The sequence below is a fragment of the Arachis hypogaea genome, chromosome 14, assembly GCF_003086295.3.
Source record: "Arachis hypogaea cultivar Tifrunner chromosome 14, arahy.Tifrunner.gnm2.J5K5, whole genome shotgun sequence".
Classification (NCBI taxonomy): domain Eukaryota; kingdom Viridiplantae; phylum Streptophyta; class Magnoliopsida; order Fabales; family Fabaceae; genus Arachis; species Arachis hypogaea.
This window is the reverse complement of record NC_092049.1, coordinates 132,236,770-132,257,148: the sequence shown is the minus strand read 5'-3', so window position 1 is coordinate 132,257,148 and position 20,379 is coordinate 132,236,770. Positions and strand designations below refer to the sequence as shown.

The 20,379-nt window shown below is 30.3% G+C and overlaps 2 protein-coding genes across 4 annotated transcripts; both read right to left on the bottom strand.

The window, feature by feature from the left end:
• Positions 1-2,185: 2,185 nt before the first annotated feature.
• LOC112744208 (desiccation protectant protein Lea14 homolog) lies at positions 2,186-5,045 on the bottom strand. The gene is made up of 2 exons (XM_025793758.2): positions 4,433-5,045; positions 2,186-2,894 (listed from the first exon to the last, which is right to left on the bottom strand). Exons 1-2 carry the CDS (start codon positions 4,717-4,719, stop codon positions 2,597-2,599), a joined length of 585 nt encoding a protein of 194 aa, XP_025649543.1. The 5' UTR covers positions 4,720-5,045; the 3' UTR covers positions 2,186-2,596.
• A 10,974-nt stretch (positions 5,046-16,019) lies between these two features.
• On the bottom strand, positions 16,020-18,907 carry LOC112744207 (uncharacterized). 3 transcript variants are annotated; one of them, XM_029291900.2, is made up of 2 exons: positions 18,277-18,906; positions 16,020-16,422 (listed from the first exon to the last, which is right to left on the bottom strand). In XM_029291900.2, the coding sequence occupies exons 1-2, from the start codon at positions 18,819-18,821 to the stop codon at positions 16,401-16,403; spliced, it is 567 nt and encodes a 188-aa protein (XP_029147733.1). In that variant the 5' UTR covers positions 18,822-18,906; the 3' UTR covers positions 16,020-16,400. The 3 variants fall into 3 exon arrangements, with proteins under 3 accessions (XP_029147733.1, XP_025649541.1, XP_072072229.1); XM_025793756.3 differs by having other exon boundaries at positions 16,020-16,369; positions 18,277-18,905; XM_072216128.1 differs by having other exon boundaries at positions 16,228-16,411; positions 18,277-18,907.
• Positions 18,908-20,379: the final 1,472 nt, after the last annotated feature.

Sequence of the window (20,379 nt, the reverse complement as noted above, 5' to 3'; positions counted from 1 at the left end):
GAAATCTCAGCCATCTTGGCACTTATCAATGTTATTGTTAATCTCTATGCTGGTTCAGAGAATAAAAAGTTGCAACATAAGAACTGATTTCTAAATTATCTATATTACATTAAAACTACGTTTTCTATAGTTTTCGTTTTTAGATTCAAATTTTAATAACACAAATTACATAGTCTTGTAATTTTTTATGGTGTACCATAATATGAAATATATGATAAAGACACATATATTCTATGAATCCACACAAATGTAAAATGTTATATAATCATAATGAATATTTTTTTTTACCAAAGATATGAGACTCCTCTTAATTGAATATGGAGAGACTATGCCATTTGAGCTATTACTCATTGGCTAATTATAATGAATACTTGAATGATGGAAATTGAATTTTATATATATTTATTACTACTATTTTTGTTTTATTTTATCCATTTTTTTTTTTTTTTGTATGTTCTTAAGATAAGATATTTTTGGTACAATTTGTATATAAATAAGCAAAAATTAAATAATAGTGACAAAATAAAAGGGATTATAGAAATATCTTTTATGTCGTAGAATCATTGAATAGAATTATAGAAATATCTTTCATTGAATATTTATAGTTTTATCAAATTTTCAATTAAATTTTTATATTTTTTTTACTTTTTAATTAGATCTCTAAGGGTATACAGATAATTTAAGAATTTACTAACATTTTTTTTACGTTTAACGTTAATAGGAATTAAATTAAAAAAAAAAAACTATAAGGAAGAGTAATTAAACATTATATGTTCACTGTAGAGTAGTCAATATCAATAAAAGTTTCATCACGATGCAGATACTAAACTTGAATGTATTTTATGCTTTTTATCATATTATAGCATAAATGTAAGCTTTATGAACAATTAAGGCAGTCAACCGTCTACGATCATTATTTCCAATTACTACTGTAATTTATATAATTCCAAGCAGGGCAACATTTATTTGTTACTTAAAATTCAAGTCAAAATAATATTTGATGAAATTTCTTTGTTGACGGAATTATTAACCGTATTATTTTATGATGAATGTTAGGATCAGTAAATTTTATGATTTGTAGTCATCAATTAATTATTATTAATATTTTTAATAGTGTTAAATTTTATTTAATAGTGTAAAATTACTTATTTTTCTTTTACTAGTTAAATACTAACCAAATTTTAATAAAACGACTGGCCAAACTTTCTCTAATTTTATTTTATATCCAAGTACAGATTTTGAATGTGAATTTTTATAGTTAGATTTTTTTACGTATTATCCTGGTCCGTGCTAATTGAACTTAATGTTTTAGACATGTAATTGTATATTACCGTATAATTGTGTAAAACTCTTATAAATCCTAAATTTCCTACGCATTTTTTTTATAAATATTATTTTATCAAAATTTAGATTAAATTTTAATTTAGTTTTTAATATTTTAATTTTTTTTAATCTTAATAAATTTTAAATATCTTATTTTAAAGGCCAATGAGTTATAACTCAAATGACATAAATTTCCCATACTCAATTAAGAGGTTGCGGATTCGAGTCTCCTATCTTTAGTAAAAAAAAAATATCTTATTTTAGTTCCAAAATTTTTTAAAAAGATTTAATATTATCCTAACATTAAATGTAATATAAACAATTAACATATTATAAAAGGCTAATAATATTTTATTTCAAATTTTTAATACATACATAAAATCGATCAATAAGAATTGCTAATATAATTTTTTTTATTTTAGAGTGTTGATGATTTAGGATTTTTTTTTTCTTTTTATAGGAAATCAAGAGAAAGAAACATTACAAAAAGATTTTAATTATATTTTTTTAACATTCGAAAGAAAATATAATTTAACAATAACATTGTTAAAATTTAGGTCACTCACTTTATTAATCATTCATGTTAAATTTAATAGCAAGACAAAATTAAACTCGTTTGAAGTTTTTTGGGATAGAAATAGAACATTTGAAATGTTAGAAACCAAATTAAAATTTTTGAAACAACGTTAAAAACTAAAAAGTAAAAATCCTTCTTATCAACAAAGTAATATACTAATATAGATATATAGATAAATAGATAGATAGATAGATAGAGATAAGCTAAATTTCATCCCAAAATAGAAAGAAAAACGCAAAATTTAATATGAGAAGAGTATTACTCTACTACTTTAGCAATACATAATTGACATAAACCAAGCTTCCTAGCAAACACACTTGGTTTCAATTTCAAATTTATGCTTTGAAATACTAAATAACCATACATATATATAGTTTATGAACTACAACATTTCTTATACAACCAACAAAGTGTAGAAAGAAAAATACAGAATTATTGAAAGGTGGAAACTCAGGTGCAGTCGATTTTACGTTAAGTTGATACCTGAGAGTCGTTAGATGATTTAATTGATTTGACTAAATTTTCATCTAATAGCTCTCAGATATCAACTTCACGTGAAGTCGACTTCACCTGAGTTTTCACCTTATTGAAATTGATATAAACAGAAAATATGATGTATAATATAAAGGAGACTATATTTGGTTTCTTCTTTGCTTATTCTAATTTTAATAATAACAATAATTAAAGGGTAGGTTATTAGGTAGTAGCAGGAGCAGGAGCAGGATCAGTATTCTTAGAGCCACCAGTAAACATGTCCTTGAGGGTTGGAAGCTTAATCTCTCCCTTCTGAGAAACAGGAATGGTGATGTTACCAACACAAGGAATATCAATAACTAAGCCAAGGTCCAATTGGTAATCAATGTCCCAGTCTCTACCAATGTCCCTAATCAAGTTCACTAATATGCTGTGAGCAACCTTAACTGGGACATCAAGCAATGTTGTCCCATTTGCCTTCAATGAACCAGGGTCTGGTATTACACCTGATGCTATCTCTCTTTGTAAGCCAGCCCCAAAAAAATAAAAAATCAAATTAAAAAAGAAAACATATGTTAGGTATATCATATATGGATTATTCATAATACATATTTTGTAAGAATAAGTTGGCGACATACACTAGGCCTCACAAAATAAAGAGACTAAAAAAGCAATATTCACATATGAAAAAAATTCATATAACTGACAAAAATAAGTTTTAAATTTACTAATGATAAATTAGCTTTTAAATAATTTAAAAATATAATAAAAGTAACTAAAAAATAATTTTTATTATTATAAATAAAAAACTTTATATTTGATAAATAATTTGTGTATTTCATTCAAACTTTTGTAAAAACATTTGGATATGTCTATAAAAAATAATTAAAAAAAAATTCACTTAGTATGTGAAAAAGTTTCATTTTTTAATCATATTTATTGGATTTTTAAAATTTTTTTTAAGAATATATGTCAAATATATTATTATTTTAAGTTGATGTTTTTCTCACATTCTTGTCAGCAATATAAACTCTCAAATTTTAAATTACTAATTTACTAGTTTAATCATTTTATTTATGAATGAAATTCTTATCTTTTAAAAGAAAAATTTATCAAAAACTTGTATATTTTCTTTTCTAGAGAGAGAACATGATAATGATTGCCTTCTCCATTAGAAAATGTTTTCTCTCACCAATCAAGCACTCTTCAAATATTTTATAACCACAGAAAATTGATCATGACAAGAAAAAGGAAGGAAATAAACTTGAGGATATTCTAAATTCAACAAAGTTGTTCAAACAAAATGACAAATTCATGAATCCTCCAAGGCAAACAAACACACTGTTTTTCAAACCAGAAACAGTCGTTTAAACAGACATACCTATATCTTCTATAAGCATTTCGATTCAGTTATACAAAATCATAAAATATTTTTTTATTACTAAACATGAGTTCAATTTCAATAACTAATTTAATCAAATTTCCTATTTTATATTCATTACTATTATACATATTTAAAGTGTTCGATTTTTTAGATGACCATTTAAATTACTCTGTATTGACGGTGCCTCAAAATTTAATTATAAAAAAATAAATTATTTTTACATAAAATTAATAATTAAAAATTATTAAATGACAATTTAATAAAAAATATCAAATTATCTCCTACTATTAATCCTACATGAACCCAGCATATGAACTAATTCACTGATGATGATATACAAAAATAGATCCAGCAAACTAGCAAGATACTCCAACCTCCACCATCCATTCACTTGATCATAAATCAAACCCAGTATTTCATGTTTCATGTGATTAATATAATGTATTAATTAACATACAGATTGAAAATTCACTCAAAGTCTCCAGCAAAATCAATAATAATAATTTAATTTTCACACGGTTATTTAGACAGATAATCAATGATATATTATTATATCGGTAAAAATAATTCATTTTTAAATTTATTATGTAAAGAATGGTGTGAATACATAAATCTGATGAGATAATAGAGTAAAAGATTTTTGAGTGTATCCAATTAATAATAATAAAAATTACCTGCCATCACTCTTGAGAGAGTACTTGATCTCACAAATGGGAAGAGGGGTAGAATAGGGATTGGAAACATTAACCTTGGCAAGGTACTCGACGCCATCCTTCCCGACGCGCATGAAATCCACGTCAGCCACACTGGCCTCGGGCTTCGGCATGTTGGCCACTTTATCGTTCACATAGTTCTTCGCCTTATTCAACAACTCCGACATCTTCACCGCAACCAATATCACAAAACTCACTCCGATCACACCAAACGACACCTTCGTTCCCAATCCCATCCCATCTTTCATATTCTCCTATTTATACTCACTCCAAAACGATTCCAAACGACACCACCACTCAATAAAAACAGGGGGTGTGCGTGGCACGTGACCACTGGAATGAGATCCGATTATGGCGACGATGATTGTGATCATAAATAAATAAATGAAAGTAATTAAATGAGAATGACGCTGTCGGCGTTTTTTTTCTTTCCTTATTCCTCTCGCTTTGATCCCGTGTAGCTAAAGTGTATGGACGGCCATGCTCCTGTCCCATACCACTATTTACCATTTTTTTTTTTGGTTGTAAGATTTTCTTTTAATTAATAAAAGATAAAGTTCTTTCACAAGTGTATGTTTGGTATATTTTGGTGATGGGACATATATAATTAATTTTTTCGTGTGATTAATTGTATATATGGATATGGGCTTGTTGGTGGAGGACATCACCAATGAGGACTGCTAGATTTGAAAATTAAATAAACCTAATGTATTTGAGTTAGTTGGATGGAGAGTTTATTTATCTACTTAAGTAAGTATTAGAAATTTGAATTTTATTTTATATATATATAATAATTTATTAACAAACAGTAGGCTTTTAAATAAAATTTAAATTTATAATAAATCAGTTTTTAATTTATCAAATTAAAGATACCTTAAAAAAAAACTAATGTAAGTATAGTATTTAATTATTCACACATGTATTTGATCTCTCAATTCTTACAAGGTAGTTATAATTGGATATATGGCATTTGGAAAATGGATTATAAAAAAAAGGTGGTGGATGTGACATGAAACGAAGAGTTTAGTTACATTGAGGTGAAAAATAATAAATTAGGGTTAAGATGATGAGATGAAATGGAGGTTAAGTATATATTTTTTTTATGGTTAGTTGTCTTTTGCAAAGTTAAGGTTGTATTTGTTTATAGAGATAGAATATTGAGATAGGAACATAAAGATACAAAATTGTATTTGATAGATAAGATATAGATAGAAATATTATGTTAAGAGATATTAAATTAGTATATTTTGTGTTTATCCTGACAAGAAGAATACGTTTACAAAAACACAAAATTTTATGTTTTTATTTTTTGTGTCTTGTTTTCAATGTTTTATTGTCCTGCTCTCAGAAACAAACCCAACCTAATTTATTCGTGGATCACATATAATAGTACATATTATTTAGGGCAAGTTACTGGAATAAAATGTTTGGAAGCCAATATTATTGAAATACAACTTTTAAACATTCAAGATGCAAATACAACTTTCATAGATCTATGAAAATCACGAGAGGGGTAAAACGGATTAGGAAATATATGTAAAGCGCGAAAAGGGTACAACAGTTTACGTTGGGACGCGTGCTAGTGGAAATCGCTACACCATATAGCGGTTTCTGAAGGAAAACAACAAAGAAGAAATCGTGGCACCCCTATAGCGGTTTCTTCACAAATACCACACCTAGAAAATCGTGTGAGGCTATAGCGGTTTTTGGTTGGTAATTTGGTTACAAATGCCTATAAATACCAACCAGGAGGCAGTGGTATAGTAGTAGATTGTCATCTTCACAAATTTACAAATGGATAGTGAAGAGAGTTTTTTTTGTTCTAGTCCATTGCCATAGAAACTTCAAAAAAGTAAAAGGCATGGCGTTAAGTTCATTGATAGAGAACCGGTGAGCGTTTTTATCTGGTAACAAATACGTTGTCAGAGCTGAAAACGAGTATATATTACAAAAGGTGTGATTGTATGGGACAAAGTGAGTGAAGAAGTTGTTCTATAAGATTTCGATTGCGGTTGTATCAACTGGTGTGAAGTATAAAACATTTGTGATAGGGTCGGACGAAGATATGTAGGCTTTGTTTCATTGTCGGTGAAGTTTTTCGAAAGTGAGAATACACGAGCTATATGCCAAGTTGAAAGATGGTGTCGACAGTTTTGGGGTATGGGCGCCAAATCCTCAGTCGACTACGGTGGGGGTGCTTCTACCTCAATGCCTGTCGTTGCACTTGGTTGTTTGTTGGTTGATCCTCCATCTGTTGCAGTTGGGATAGCTATGTCACCCCGAATGATTCCGGGTATTTTAGGTGACAGTGAACCAGATCGGGGTGAAAATGTGATGTGAGAGGATGATTCGGACAAAGAGCCTACTCACATCGTGGGGGACAATGATGAGGATACTTCGAGGAGCCCACCTTCACATCAGGGGCCATCCAGTTTCAGGACACAGAAACATCCTCCACATTTCTCAACGCTGAATTTAGAAGCCGTCGGCCAGCAATCAGACATAGATCCTACCTTGGGGGTCAAGGATTACATGAGAAAAATCCTTCTGTGAAATTTCAGATTGGCAAATCTTTCCAAAATAAAGAAGAAACTGTGTTGAGTGTTAAGAATTATAGCATCTATTAGCACGCGTTTCAATGAAAATCGCTATACCTTTTTCACAATTTACGTGTATTCTCTAATCCACTATACCCCTCTTGTGGTTTCTATAGATTTATGAAAGTTACATTTATGTCTGTAATGTTTAAAAGTTGTATTCAATAATATTGGTGTCTAAATATTTTATTTCGATAACTTGTCCTATTATTTAGGATTTTTTTCTTTTATTTAAATATAACAAAAATAATCTAAAAAAAATAAAAAGAAAATCCAAGTATACAATTTTGTGCTTTATTTTAGTTTTTTTTGTATCTTTGAGATTTTTTTTTAGTTGAAAATGATAGTGTGATTTGTGAAAAAATAATAAATTATAAAATAAAATTTCTCTAATAATTCTTATAAATTGCAACAAAGATTATACCATAACATAAGTTAAATTAAGATTTTTTTTTTAGTTGAAAATGATCTGTAATTTGAGAAAAGATAATAAATTATAAAATAGAACTTTTCTAATAATTTTTATAAATTGTAACAAATATTATACCATAACATAAGTTAAAATTAAAGTTAACACTAACTATAATAAGTCAATCCATTTCAGTCAATAATAATTAGACATCTTGTAAAAGTTAATTTATTCTTTAATTATTAAGAGAGATTAGATAGAAGTCACCAAATATTTTTGTGTTTTTCATTAATTTAAATTTTTTAAAAAATAATTTCATAAGAATATTATTAATTAATATTTATTCTAAACCATCTTTTTAGATTTTTCTTAATGTATCATCAAATAATGACCCAAAAGTTTATTCTTTTCCAATTTCACTTCTTTATTCTTTTAGCCAGAGAAGAACAAATTAAAGTGGTGTGTAAAGGAGTAATTACTTTCTTTTTTCCCCAAATATATGTAGAGATGCTTGAGTGAGGCAAAAAGCAGAGACATATGCTTAATTGAGAAATTATTTTCAAAAATTTTTTATCATGAATTAGTAAGTTGAATATTCATAACTAGCACTTACATACAATTTAATTAACTACTCTACATATTAAAAAAATTATAACTCATATTAATATAAAAAAATATCTAGAGAGAGATGCTTCCGTTTTGATGATGGAATAAATAAAGGTGATCCACGTTGATGAGTATAGAGAGAAGAAAGTGATTGAGTAGCCTTCTAAACGAAAATAGGAATTATATTTATAATTACATTACGAATCTTATTCTTAACGTGTCAACCCTTATGTTAAGGTGCAACAACAGCACTATAGTTTTTTTTTTTTTTTTTTGGGTAATATATTAGGCTCAATTTTTTCAATATTGGAGGGGTGGGTGAGTTGTGCAGGGATATGGAATATGGTGGTGTTAGACAATGGTGTGGGGCAACTTTTTTTGAGCCATGGCACGGGGGAGTCGGACCGAGCGATTGCGTTGCGCGGGAAAAAAAATTGAAGTTGTGGGTAGTAATCGAACCATCCGATGAGGAAGAAAATTTTTTTTGGACCGAAATCGTAGGGTCTGATTCCTTAAGGGACCAAAGTTAAGATTTTTTTATTTTGTGTATGAAAGTGGAATCGCAGGGTACGTGTAGTGGTTTTTTTTTTTTTTTATGGACTCGTTGGGTCCGTTTTCTTGCACAAAAAAATTTTTTTTTATAGGATTCGGAGGGTCCGAGTTGAGTATATATATATATATATGTGTGTGTGTTTTGGAAACTCGGATGCACTCCTCAGATCTGATTCGTCTTCGTTGTTCTGCGTCTTCTTCTTCCCCCTGTTTCTCTTCTACTTCTCCTTGCGTCTCTGTTATTTTATTTGAACTCCAAGAGTAAATGAGAGTATAGTAGATATTTATGTATGAGAGTATGAAAAATGGATGATAGAGTTACACTTAGAGTATATTATTTTGGTCAGATTCTGTTACAAACATCTGAAGGAGTGAGATTTAGTTGCGAGAAGCCGTTAGATATTGTTATTCCGTTCACAATCTCATTTGAGGAGCTAAAAGGTGTGATTTGTGAGAAGATAGGTTTTCAGATATCAAAAAAAATATCATGTATGGTATACAGATATCCCATACCGGTATTTGGTGGTTTCGTGCAGTATCAAACCAAGTATGTAACCGACGAAGCGAGTATGCAGGAGATGTTTTCAATGTATTTTGAAACTCGCGGTCAGATATCGGTAATAGAGTTGTACGTCGAATTCGAACAATCTGAAGCGGACCGAAATATTGAAGGGGAAGAATACGATAGTGACAGTGAGGAAGAGTTTGAAAGCAATTACGAAACTGTTGCTCCAGAAGGAGAAGAAGATCAAGGTGACGGGGTGGTGGCTCCAAATGTGGGAGACGTTGCAAATGCACTCGCAAATGAAGATCCCTTTGAGGAGCCGTCCTTCATGCGGGTTCTGGACTTGGAAGCCATGCATGCGCCGGAGTTTCCGGAATATATGAGTGCCGGTACGTATTAACATATAAATATAGAAAGTATTAGACTTTGGAAAATAATCTATGTTGATAGATGTAAATAAGAATATAAGTCACGTGAATATTAATTTGTGTGCATTCGGCCAAAGTTTTTTATGTGTTTATGTTTGTATGATGTTAAAAGTGGGATGACAACATGATAGGAATAATATTTATATTGATGTGGATATAGGGAGCATTGACGTAGTCTTAATTTCAGTTATTAAATGTATTTGTGTTAAATTATTTTGATTTGGCTGTCATTGTGGTAGAAATTCCTATGGTCGCAGATGGTGAATTTGCAATCGGAATGGAATTCAGTTCTAGGGAAGCTGTTATGATGACGATGAAAGATTATACCATCCGAAGAGGCGTAGACTACCGTGTGTATGAGTCGGAGCCGTTGACCTTCTATGCGAAGTGTACACAGTATGGATTAGGGTGTGATTGGCTTATCAGGGTTAGCATGATCAGCAGAAAGTATTGTTGGGTTATAAGGAGGTACAACGGTTCTCACACTTGTACTAGAGCCACTATTTCTCAGGATCATTCGAAGCTGGATTCGAACACAATTGCGGAAGCAATAAAGCCGTTGGTTGAGGCTGACCCGTCGATAAAGGTGAAATCAGTTATTGCGGAAGTGCAGTCGAAGTTCAATTACACCATCAGCTATCGGAAAGCATGGTTGGCGAAGCAAAAAGCAGTGGAAAAAATATTTGGCGGTTGGGAAGCATCATATGAAGCTTTGCCTATATGGTTTCAGGCCATGTGTAACAAGGAGCCATCAGCAATCGTCCATTTCGAGACTATGTCTGCATATCAAGGTGATGAGGAAGTAACTGATATCCGGGTATTGCACAGAGTCTTCTGGAGTTATTACCCCTGCATTAGAGCGTTCAGACACTGCAAGCCAGTTGTCCAGGTTGATGGGACTCACTTGTACGGAAAGTATAAGGGTTGTTTGTTGGTCGCAGTTTCACATGATGGTAACAATAATATCGTCCCTATTGCGTTTGCAATTGTGGAGGGGGAGACTTCTGATGCATGGCACTTTTTCCTTAGTAACCTGCGACAACATGTTGTGACTCGGGATGGTGTGGGACTGATTTCTGACAGGCACGAATCCATCAATGCAGCTGTTGCCCGGAGCAACGGAGCTTGGTCACCCCCGAGAGAATTCCACATGTTTTGCATCAGGCATATAGAGTCGAACTTTTTGAGAAAGTTCAAGGCACCGTACCTGCAAAAACTTGTGGTCAATATAGGTAAATTTTAATAATTCAAATTTCGTTATTAACCGAGTTACCTTCAAGCAGCGTTTCTCATGAATTCTTCTCTTGTGTGGATTTGATTGTTGTGCAGGTTATTCGAGGACGGTGTGCGAGTACGAACTGCGCTACCAGCGTTTACGTGAACGGGGCGAGGCTTATACGAACTGGCTTAACCGTAGGTTCCGGCTATTAAATATCCCCCGACCGCCGTCACTTCTACTGGAATCTCCAGAAACCAAACCTCCAGAAGCAACTGAGGCAGTGTGGCATGGAATCCTCGCGTCCAAAGAATACCTACCGGGCATAAATTCAGGTTGATGGCCAAATTGTGACTGCCCTGCATCCGCAGCCATGAACCCAAGCAACTGGCTAAAAGAAGCATCCTCTCCTGCATCCCACTGTGGGGTACTCCAGTATTGTTGATCTATTGGGTATGACGGGGTAAATTGTGTCTGAACAACATATGGTACCGAGGCCTGCGGTTGTTCTTGAGAAGCTGGAGGTGGAGGTGGATGTGGCTGTGACTGTGCCCCCCGGTTCTTCATTGGCTACATCAATAACTGGGCTACCCTCATCATTCATAACTGGGTTACCCTCATCATCCATAACTTGTTCACCTTCATCGTTCTCTTGAACCACAACATTTGACAATTTCAAATGGTTGCCATATTGTGTACGATACCAGTGCATGTAAACATCCAACGGATGCTGTGAAGGTTCCAGATACTCAGTCAGAACGTTATTATACCTGTTTGTCCAGTGCATAATCCAACATGAATGGGACGGGGCTGTGGCCCAGTCAAGATTCTTAGGACCAGCCAGTGTTTCTCCATGTGCCCTTCCCAGATTCCATTCCTCAGGTGGAACTCCCTGAACAAAACCAAACTGTCTTCTAATTCTATCCGTTGCATGCCACTCAATAGATTCGAATGAAATCAACGGAACCGTAGCGCTCCACACTACTGCGTGCAGGAGGATGTCTTCTGGGATTATGCCCGGATCAATGCGATCCACACCATAAGCAACCCACACGAACTGCACACAGCACAAGACACACATGATTACAAGCCAAATAACAGTCAACCTCAGTTCGAGACAAATACTTTTCTAATAAAAACACACCTGCCCTTCCTGAACCTCATCTAATGCCTTTCTAAAGTGGGCGAGGCTAAGATATCTATACCGATTGTCACCACGCTCCCAGTTACGCCACCTGAAATTATTTATGTCACTAGCACATCTTAAATAGAATTATGAACATACCAAGTAAGTTGACAATGTTACCTGTTTGCAAGCGGAAAACTGCGGGGTTCCCTAGTAGGGGCGCAAGATAGGGTAGGCGGATCCAAAACCAAGCTAGCAGAAGTGTTAACGGACCATCGATTTCTTTACAATCAAAACGAGATGCCCGGCATAAGGACCTGTATAGGTGCGCCAAACATGCCGATCCCCAACTAAAATTACTGATACTATGAAAATTCCGGAGCAAAGGCAGAAACTTCCAGTGCACAGATGCCCCTGACTTGTCTCCAAGTAAGATAGTACCCAATAACAACATAATGTGGCACTTGACGTACCTCTACATACTGTTTTCGTCAGTCAGTTGTATACGTTCTTCTAGATTCCTAAACCATGTCAATTTTATTCCGCTCCCTCTGCAGTCGGCCTTCCTCGGTGCAACCCCAAACTGATGGAAACACTCACCCTCCAATGCTTCGAAGCTGCTCAAGGTCATCCCTGTCACCGGAAGGCCGTTCGTCGGGAGGCCCAAAATAACGGCTACATCCTCCAGCGTCACTGTGCACTCACCAATCGGAAGGTGGAAGGTGTGTGTTTCCGGCCGCCACCTCTCCACTAGAGCATTTATCAATGCTTTCTGGCATTGAACTACTCCAATCTGAGAGGCATGATAAAACCCAGTAACCCGTAAATGATCCTCTACACTCGGATGGTACCGATCAGGAGGCAGTGGGTGGTCACATGTCATCATCCGTGAACTCTGCAAGAACATAACATGTTACTAGTCAAATCATGAATGATTACTAATTTACAACTTAAATTAATCATACTATTTAATCGATTAATCATAATTTCTAGCCCAATTACAAAAAAAAAAAACTAACAAATGATCAAACTACAGCATGTAAACATAATTTCAAAAAATTATCATAAGTCCTATAATTATAATTTCCAAAAATTAATCATAATAATTAATTAGTTAATTATAACTTCTCAGCTATTTACAAACAACATTTGAAAAACATTGTCTAACTAACAACATACAAAATTAACGTTACTTTAGTATTCTTATTTTATTTACAATTGAATTCTTATGATTTACCTTTCTTCCCAAATGAACTATGTATTAAGTAAATTGGCCTTGCAATTAATATTAAAAAATTTCGTTATTAATGATGCAGTTCCAGATTATAAATTCTTAAATTAATAACAAAAGTAAATTAAGTAATTCTAATTTCTAAATCTATTACAAAATCAGAATTATAATTTCCAACATTAATCACAAAAGTTAATTAGTTAACTACAATATCTAATCGTATTACAAAAAAAATTTCTAACATATTCTTCAACAAAAAATTATAATAAATCCTAAATATATAATTTCCAACAAAAATGTGTCATAATAATTCCTAAACTTATAATTTATAACATGAATCATAAAAGCTAAGTTACTAATTATAATTTCTAAATCTATTCGAAAAATAATATCTTACCTTTCCTCTAACTAACTAACAACATCTATACATACATAATAACAAACAATTTACAATCATAATTTATAAGTTTAATCATCAAAATTTATTCATTAATTAAAATTTCTAACCGTGTTACAAAAAATTTTTAACATATTCTCCAATTAACTAACAATATCTAAACATAATAACAAAAAATTATCATAATTGCTAATATTATAATTTTTAAATTATTCATCAGATTTTATTAATTAATTAAAATTTCTAATACTACTCCGAAAAAATTCTTACAAAATCTGTAACAATCAACATTTACATATCTATCTACCTAACTGCAACATTTAACCATAAAATACAAAAAAATTTCCTACAAAATTTAATTAAAATACAGAAATTTGCAAAAAATTAAAAAATTTAACTTACATAATCAGGATCAGACAGATAATTTACAATGTGAAGCTCAGGACGATCAGCATCTCTAGCTTTGTATTTTTTGGCCATTTCCACAGATTTTATTGCATGCAAAGTTCTTGAAGAAGAAGAGAGGAAGAGGATGAACACAGAGAGGAAGAAATGGGGTTTGAGGCTTGAAAATGATGTTTCGGACTGAGGGAGTGGGGGAAAGGGGGGTATGCTGGCTGCTGGGGCACCGTCCTGGGGAGAAGCTGCTGTCCGACACGTAGAAGGGGGCGCAATCGGACGGTGCGTTTCGTCCACGATCAACCGGACGGTCCGATTTCTCCAAACGCTGGATCCGATTCGTGGGAGGGGGAATCGCTGGGTCCGATTCCTGTTATGGCATTCTTCCTGACACCACACCCTTGTTAAGCACCCAGTCACCCCATATCCACGTCTAACACCAACTACTCTCCAATATCAAAATTAAAAAGCGTAATATATTAACCTCAAATAATAAAGGATGGTGGGGACTATAAGGATTAAGGAGAAACTTAGAGAAGATTACAAAAAGATTTATTTGATAATAATAAATTAATTCATTATTAATGGCCCTTCATTAGTTCATTTTCAACTTTCAAGTCGTTGAGTTGGCAAATTAATTAAACTGATTTTGATCTGAAATAAATTAAATCAATTATCCTTTTTAGATAATATGTTGATATCAATGAACAAAGCACGTGTAATTTTACCCCCTATATATACTGCAAAATAAAGTCATCCTTAAAATCAATTTATTATTTTTTTTTTTACTCTAAATTTGAAAATATGTGCAAGTTTAGTTTAATTAGAAAAAAAATGTAGTGACAAAAAAAGTGGAAGAATCTGACTGGCCGGTGGGAGTGGATATAAAAATGGTGCAGCAACAGTAGTAACAGTGAGTGTTGATGAAATAATTCACAAAAAAGTTTTCAAAAAAAAAAAAGAAGACAAAAAAGCGGGAGAAGAAACAAAAGATAAGAATAATATTATGATTTTTTGCTATGAATATTCTAACTACTTTATGACTGGTTGGTAGTACGTAGTGGATATTTTTGAACTTGCAAATATTGCAAATATATTATGGTTTGCAGGGAGCTATCTTAAAAGAGGAAAAAAAAATATCAAAGTGCTTGTAAATATTTCTTACAACAAATTTACTTAGTATTGACAAACACTTTGTTATTAACAACAAAAAATTCTTTGAGAGATTCATTTTAAAATAGTATTATATTTATTAATAAATTAATTTAGGTCTATAAATTTATTTTTAACAATAAAAAAATATTTCAAAAGAACATCACAATTAGAACTTGGATCTCAAAATAATTCATTGACCTTTTAGTTAAAAAAAGTTTTTAAAATTTAAATAAACAGTCTTATAGTAAATCATGAACAATAATGATAAAAAATTTTAAATTATCATCCAAATAAAAGAAATTATTCAATCTTTTTAAATATAAAACTTAAAAAAATGAAATTTAAAGTTATATGTTATTATTTAAACTATTATTTTAATATTTTAATTTATTGTTGGATAATTTTAAGATTAATTATGTTTTATAATAATAAAATATAATTATAAAAAATATTGTGTTGTTATATATATATTTTATTGCCACAGACAAAATTTTTTGGATATATATTAAGTTATTGAAATTTTTGGGGGTACTTCGGCCTATACTAGTATCCTCTGATGGTTTGCAATTTTACATGAATAAGACACAGACAAATAATGTGATGAAATATGTGCACATATACATGCATATACTAATTAAATATGGATGATCAATAGTGGGAATAATGTATATATGAACTACTAATTAGCACGAGAAGCTAAGATTAATCACTTTTTTTTTATATACTCCAAAACACAGCATGTGCACAAAAGGAAAATAAAAAATCATATGAAAAAGAAGAGAATATTACATGATGAAAAATGTGCAGGGGGAAAATAATGTAACAAATTCTCATTTTACCACTTTTTTCAAAACTTAAGTTGATAAAAAATGACATATAAATTATTATATCTTTAACATAAATAAATAATTTAATTTTAACATAAGCTTAAGCTAGATTTAAAGTATATATATAATTTACGTTAATTTTATTACAGAAGCAAGCACATGATCAGGATCACTGATCTTGATTCATATATACACACAAAATATTATTAAGTTCAGAAATCATCACAACTCACAAGCGTAGCAAATATATATGTTACATATAGTAGAATTAATTAGATGGTAGCAAGAAACTGAATCTGTTTGAGAAGAGGGGCCAAAGTTTCCATAAACTTCTCGCAAGGGTGGTTATGAATTCCCTCGTAAGTTGTCACCACAATGCTTGTGTCTTTCGATAGCCTCTGCACTTGTTTCTTCACATTGCATGTGTGATGCGTGCAACGGTAGTAGCTTCTTCATTTTGTATCCATCACAATCAATTCATTCAAACACAAACTAAATAAACCCTTCATTCAATTTCAAGATCATAGAACCAATAAGCTACCCACAAATTAAAGAGTAAACTATTAAGATAGCATTCAAAAATTTACATTGCTATTAAAAAAATTCTCAAAAGATATTAATAATTAACGATAAATAAACTCTTAAAAAATTAAAAAATGAAAAAAAAAAACTAAATATTAAATATATATTCTAAAACTAGATTTTAGAGATTAATTTTTTTAATATAAATTTTTGTAATTATTATTTAAAAATATTTTTTTTATTCTTAATAAAATTTGATAATTTTATATCAAATGAATTTTTTTAAAAAAAGTTTTAGAGTGAATGACTACATTTTTTTTTGAAAAATAAAAAAATGAGATTAAATTTTGCTTCAATTTTTTTTGTACACCTTCTAAATATTTATTCAAATATTGTCACAAAAATTTGAATAAAATGAATAAATTATTTATTAAATATAAATTTTTTTGTCACTTGAAAAAATATAATATTTATTGATTATTTTTGTCGCATTTTCAAATTATTAAGGAACTGTTTTGTCGATAACATCTTTCAAAGACCTTTTTGTTAGTGATTGAATCTTTCAGAGATATCGGATTGCTAGTTAATCCCAAATTAGATTTGAAAAGAAAAAAAAATTATATACAAATTTCACACAAAAATTAAAAAAAAACTCCTGTGTGAATGTGTTGAAAATAATTATTTATGTGTCTTCTTTTTATCAAGTTAAACTTTTACAAAAAATGATGATTTCATGACAAAATTAATATTACGTCCTAGTTTTAAATATAATTGTTGTAGAATATATCATTCATTAAATTTTAAATATAAATGTAGTTTAATTTGTGAATTTATTGTATTTTTAGATTTGTTTGTTATTTAATTTTTTAATTGTTTTTTATTTAAAAAAAAGACACTTCACTCGATAATATAACTTATATTTGAGTTCATCAGTCAATTTTTTCATTCAAAAACATCTTTGATAATTAACACTATATTCTTTAAAACTTTCTTTTTAAATTGTTCTGTCAAATCCTTAAAAGAATCTCAATCCTAACTTTACCTCATAATTCAAATAAATACTTTATGGTCAAATGTTTTTTATATACAGTAAAATAGTAGACACTCACATATAATTATATTTGGATTTTTTTATAATAAAATAAAAAAAAATTATTATTTCTTCAAATATGATTTTTAGATTTTAATTTTTTAAATATAATTTTTTTTTGTATTTGGACAAGTTCGCCAGACCCGACGAACTCTATAAAAATTGACAAATTCGTCTTATCCCGACGAACTTCACTCAAGAAACACACGCAGTCTTAATCATATCATCGTCTAGAAAATAGCATATAAATCTACAAACAATATACAGGAGTACACAAAAATACATAGATAATAAGCATGATTTTTTCAAGGACTTTTTTAATTATAAATTAAAAAAAAAAGTCATATTTAAAAATGACAACCATTGTTATAGTCTCTAAAAATACATAAGTACACCGGAACAAGCTATATTTAACAAGAATTTTTTTAATTATAAATTAAAAAAAATAATTATTTCCCAAAAATAAAATACGACTTATTCTTGTGTACTTTTGTGTACGCTTATATACTCTGGAGACGATGATCATAGTTACCATTATTAACTTTCCTATATTTTTGTGTACTCCAAAAATTATATTTGAGAAAATAATAATTTTTTATTTTATTATAGAAAAAAATTCATTATATTTACATAAAATAAAACATAAAATTAATGATTAAAAATTATCAAATAATTTGATATATTTGACTATTAACTATCAATTTCTTATAAAACCTAACAAGATTAAATATAATATTATACATACCTAGGATATGTGCTATTCTTCACTGCTTTCTGGCCATACTTCCTCCAGCGGTAACCATCATCCAATATATCATCAACACTTCTTGTTTGGAATGCAAACCTTGCCACTCTTGTTGCCTTCTTCATTCTTCCAACTATATTCTTCTTCTCTTTCTCCTCATTTTTCTCTATTGCACGAGTTCGGACAACATTTTCGGCCATATTGAAAGAAGGACGAAGAGAAGAAGAACCGCATTCCATTGCGGTCGTTATTGTTTCCTTGGTATCACTAACGTTGTTCTGGCCAGTGCCGCCGCCGGAGAAAACATAACTAATGTTGCTCCAATAATAGTCATCATTGATGTCACAACCAAGGCTATTATTATTATTATTGTTATTATCATTAGGATAGGATTGAGGTTCCATTTGCAAAGGGTTTTGATGAAGCATGGAAGTAGGCAGTGTGAAGGGTAAAAATGGAATATTGTTGTTGTGGTGGTTATCTTGGGGTGTTGGCAATAGTAATAATGGTGGTGGTGGAGGATTTGGTGGGTCTTGGTTTTCCATTATTGTTGTGTTTGTGATTGAGAATAATGGAATAGTAATGAAGATTGAAAGAGAGATTGAGAATGTATATTAGGGTTGAATTTTATAGAGGCTAATGAAGAAGATATGGTAGTAGATGGTAATAAAAAACATTTGGCAGCCGTAACACTTAATTACAAGGAAAATATATTATTATTATTATTATTAAATCTAATTAATTAAGGGGATTATATATATTATTGTCTTCTAAACTCACTACATATAACATGGGTGTATATATACTAGCTAGAATAATTAATTAATTATGCTCTTTAAACACTTAGGAGTTTATATATAATGTAAGAATAATTCTTTTACAAATTAGTATCACAACAAAATGATTGTATTATGGTATGTGATGATGATGATGAGAATTTTGATAAGTATATGCTACACGTACATTTATTATTACAATACATATAAATAGTTAAATACATACACGCATTGAAGATAACGAGAGAATTGAAGTATTATTATGGGGCACGTCTCCTTTAATTTGTGTCACAATAATATGAACTTGAACGGCAGTTGAACTGTAAAAGTAGTTAGAATTTAGTTGAGATAATATTTGGGTGCAAGTTATCATGCTCTAATAATTATTTCATCTCATGTACGGTTTTTATTATGTGATGAGAACAAACATGCATAATCCATTAGGATATACATTCTCTTCACCCACTTATCTATATACCACACATGTTCAAATAAAAATGTACTGTTCACCAACCAATAGAAGTTGTGCCAAGTCACCATTAGTTTACTATCAAATTAAATATATTAATTATTAATTATATTCATATATTTTTTCTTTTTTGACAATGAGAGAGTAACTTTTGTTTTTCACGCATTTTATAATTTCAACCAATTGTAATAGAAAACCAATTGGAAAGGCCTCTACTTATTAATGCATCATTGCAAATATATTAAACTATTTCGAGGAAATTAGCCTCTAATAAAAAATTGATAAATTGGTCTATAATATTTCAAAATATTAATTAGTCCTAATATTTTTAAAAACATGACAAATTTATCCTTAATTTTTCTGAAAAATATTATGGTTTGGAGAATATTACTTTGTTTGAATTTCTTTTAAAAATAAAGCACTAATTTATTTTGTCATTTTACAAATAAGGACTAATACATTTAATTTTCTTAAATATTAGAGATTAATTTGTTACTTCTTTATTAGAGACTAATTTATTCAAAGCAAAATTGTTCGTGATGGTCCAATTCAAAATATTACTCTTTTTATTTTATTTTTTAATTAAACAGTGTTGTAAATGGGGTTATTGTCAAATTTTTGTTTGCACAAATCATTCTAATAACATATTATGAAGTTAGGTGATGATTTACACATAATTCTTTGGTTTATATATCATAGATACTCTAATTTTTCACTAATGGTTAAATGGGCAATGCTACGTAACCAAAATATTATAGATAATAAATAAAGGTATATGACTAATAGTATTTGCGTTTATAAGAGAGTGTGAATCACTCTCCTAATTTAATTGACATAATTAATTTCTTTCTATCATTA

What these genes read in the sequence shown, in the direction of transcription:
- LOC112744208 (XM_025793758.2), bottom strand. Translation starts at nt 4,719, where the DNA reads ATGAAAGATGGGATGGGATTGGGAACGAAGGTGTCGTTTGGTGTGATC. An exon ending in TCTCTCAAGAGTGATGGCAG is followed by an intron (nt 2,895 to 4,432) that starts GTAATTTTTATT and finishes TGGCTTACAAAG; the next exon opens with AGAGATAGCATCAGGTGTAA.
- LOC112744207 (XM_025793756.3), bottom strand. Translation starts at nt 18,821, where the DNA reads ATGGAAAACCAAGACCCACCAAATCCTCCACCACCACCATTATTACTA. An exon ending in AAGAATAGCACATATCCTAG is followed by an intron (nt 16,370 to 18,276) that starts GTATGTATAATA and finishes TACAAAATGAAG; the next exon opens with AAGCTACTACCGTTGCACGC.